This window comes from Pteropus alecto, unplaced genomic scaffold (assembly GCF_000325575.1).
Source record: "Pteropus alecto unplaced genomic scaffold, ASM32557v1 scaffold53, whole genome shotgun sequence".
NCBI classification, from domain to species: domain Eukaryota; kingdom Metazoa; phylum Chordata; class Mammalia; order Chiroptera; family Pteropodidae; genus Pteropus; species Pteropus alecto.
This window is the reverse complement of record NW_006434366.1, coordinates 2,424,440-2,425,801: the sequence shown is the minus strand read 5'-3', so window position 1 is coordinate 2,425,801 and position 1,362 is coordinate 2,424,440. Positions and strand designations below refer to the sequence as shown.

Sequence of the window (1,362 nt, the reverse complement as noted above, 5' to 3'; positions counted from 1 at the left end):
AGAGCGCCGAGTGGCTGCAGGAGGAGCTGGAGGCGCGCGGCGGCGCGTCCCTGCTGCTGCTCGACTGCCGGCCGCACGAGCTCTTCGAGTCATCGCACATCGAGACCGCCATCAACCTGGCCATCCCCGGCCTCATGTTGCGCCGCCTGCGCAAGGGCAACCTGCCCATCCGCTCCATCATCCCCAACCACGCCGACAAGGAGCGCTTCGCCACGCGCTGCAAGGCGGCCACCGTGCTGCTCTATGACGAGGCCACGGCCGAGTGGCAGCCAGAACCTGGCGCTCCCGCCTCGGTGCTTGGCCTGCTCCTGCAAAAGCTGCGAGACGACGGCTGCCAGGCCTACTACCTCCAAGGTAAGGGCAGCGCCGAGACCCCCGTCCGGGATTAGGGCTCTCCCGCGGCTCCCTGACGCCCCTGCCGGAAGCTGCTTTCCTTCCACGCGCTCAGCCTGCCCCGCCGGCGCCACGTCGCCCCCAGCCCGCATCCGCCCCTCCCGGGAGCCCGGCCCCCGTGGTGCGGGTTTAGCCTGGCGTGGGGGCCTCCCCCTCCCCGTACCCCTTCTTCGGCAAGATTCGAATGGGCTGAACAAACTTTTTCCTGCCTGGGCTTTCCTTTTTAACCGTCGTTGGGGCCATGGCAGCGCCCAGGTTCTAGCTGAGCCCCTCAGAGTAGGGAGGGCCCCCTCCTGGGACCCCCAAAGGGGACAGGGCACCCAAATCCAGCTCCTCCAGCCTGAAATGGGTGTCCCCGGGAAGCCGGGGAGGAGACTGGAGCCTTTCTCAGCACCATCCCCACCTCCTGGGCAAAGAGACCGTTTGAGTTGGGGGACTCTGGGTATTCCCGCATGGGTCTCGCTCCTCGGGGATCACAGACTCTTGGAGGCACTTGGGGCGGGGCTGTAAGCCATGTCCCTTGCCCCGGCCCTGGTTTCCTGGTTTTCCCGGGCCTGTCCCCTGCCTGCCGCCCCAAGCTTATGGAAGGGGGGAGGCAGAGCTGGGGGGCGAGTGGCTGCAGCCGGTGTTTCCAATTAACATTCCAAAATGGCCTCTCGCTGGCAGCGGGGCGGGCAGTCGGGGAGGGGAGAGGAGGCCTGCGGCACCCTCGGGCGCAGGGCCCATGCCTAGCTGCAAGGCCATCCCTATGTCTCATCCCTTAAAGCCCCCAGAGGCCCTCCCGCTCTGTGGGTCCAAGGCTGGAGGGGTCTTGTGTTCTAAGGGGGGGTTCTGGAGAGGTGGAGCTGGGACCCCTCTTATGAACCTGTGCCTGCTAGGGGTAAGGGCCTGCCAGCACCTTCACACTGCCTGCCCTGACTGGTTGGGGACGGGGGCACACTTTGGACTCCCAGGCAGGAGGCCGGAGCC

At 66.8% G+C, this 1,362-nt stretch overlaps 1 protein-coding gene across 1 annotated transcript in view; it reads left to right on the top strand.

Moving 5' to 3' along the window:
- DUSP7 (dual specificity phosphatase 7) overlaps window positions 1–1,362 on the top strand; it is a 16,701-nt gene that overhangs the window by 9,726 nt on the left and 5,613 nt on the right. The window contains exon 2 of the mRNA XM_006909189.2: window positions 3–354. Within this exon, the coding sequence (XP_006909251.1) occupies window positions 3–354 (352 nt within the window). The remainder of the gene's footprint in view (window positions 1–2; window positions 355–1,362) is intronic.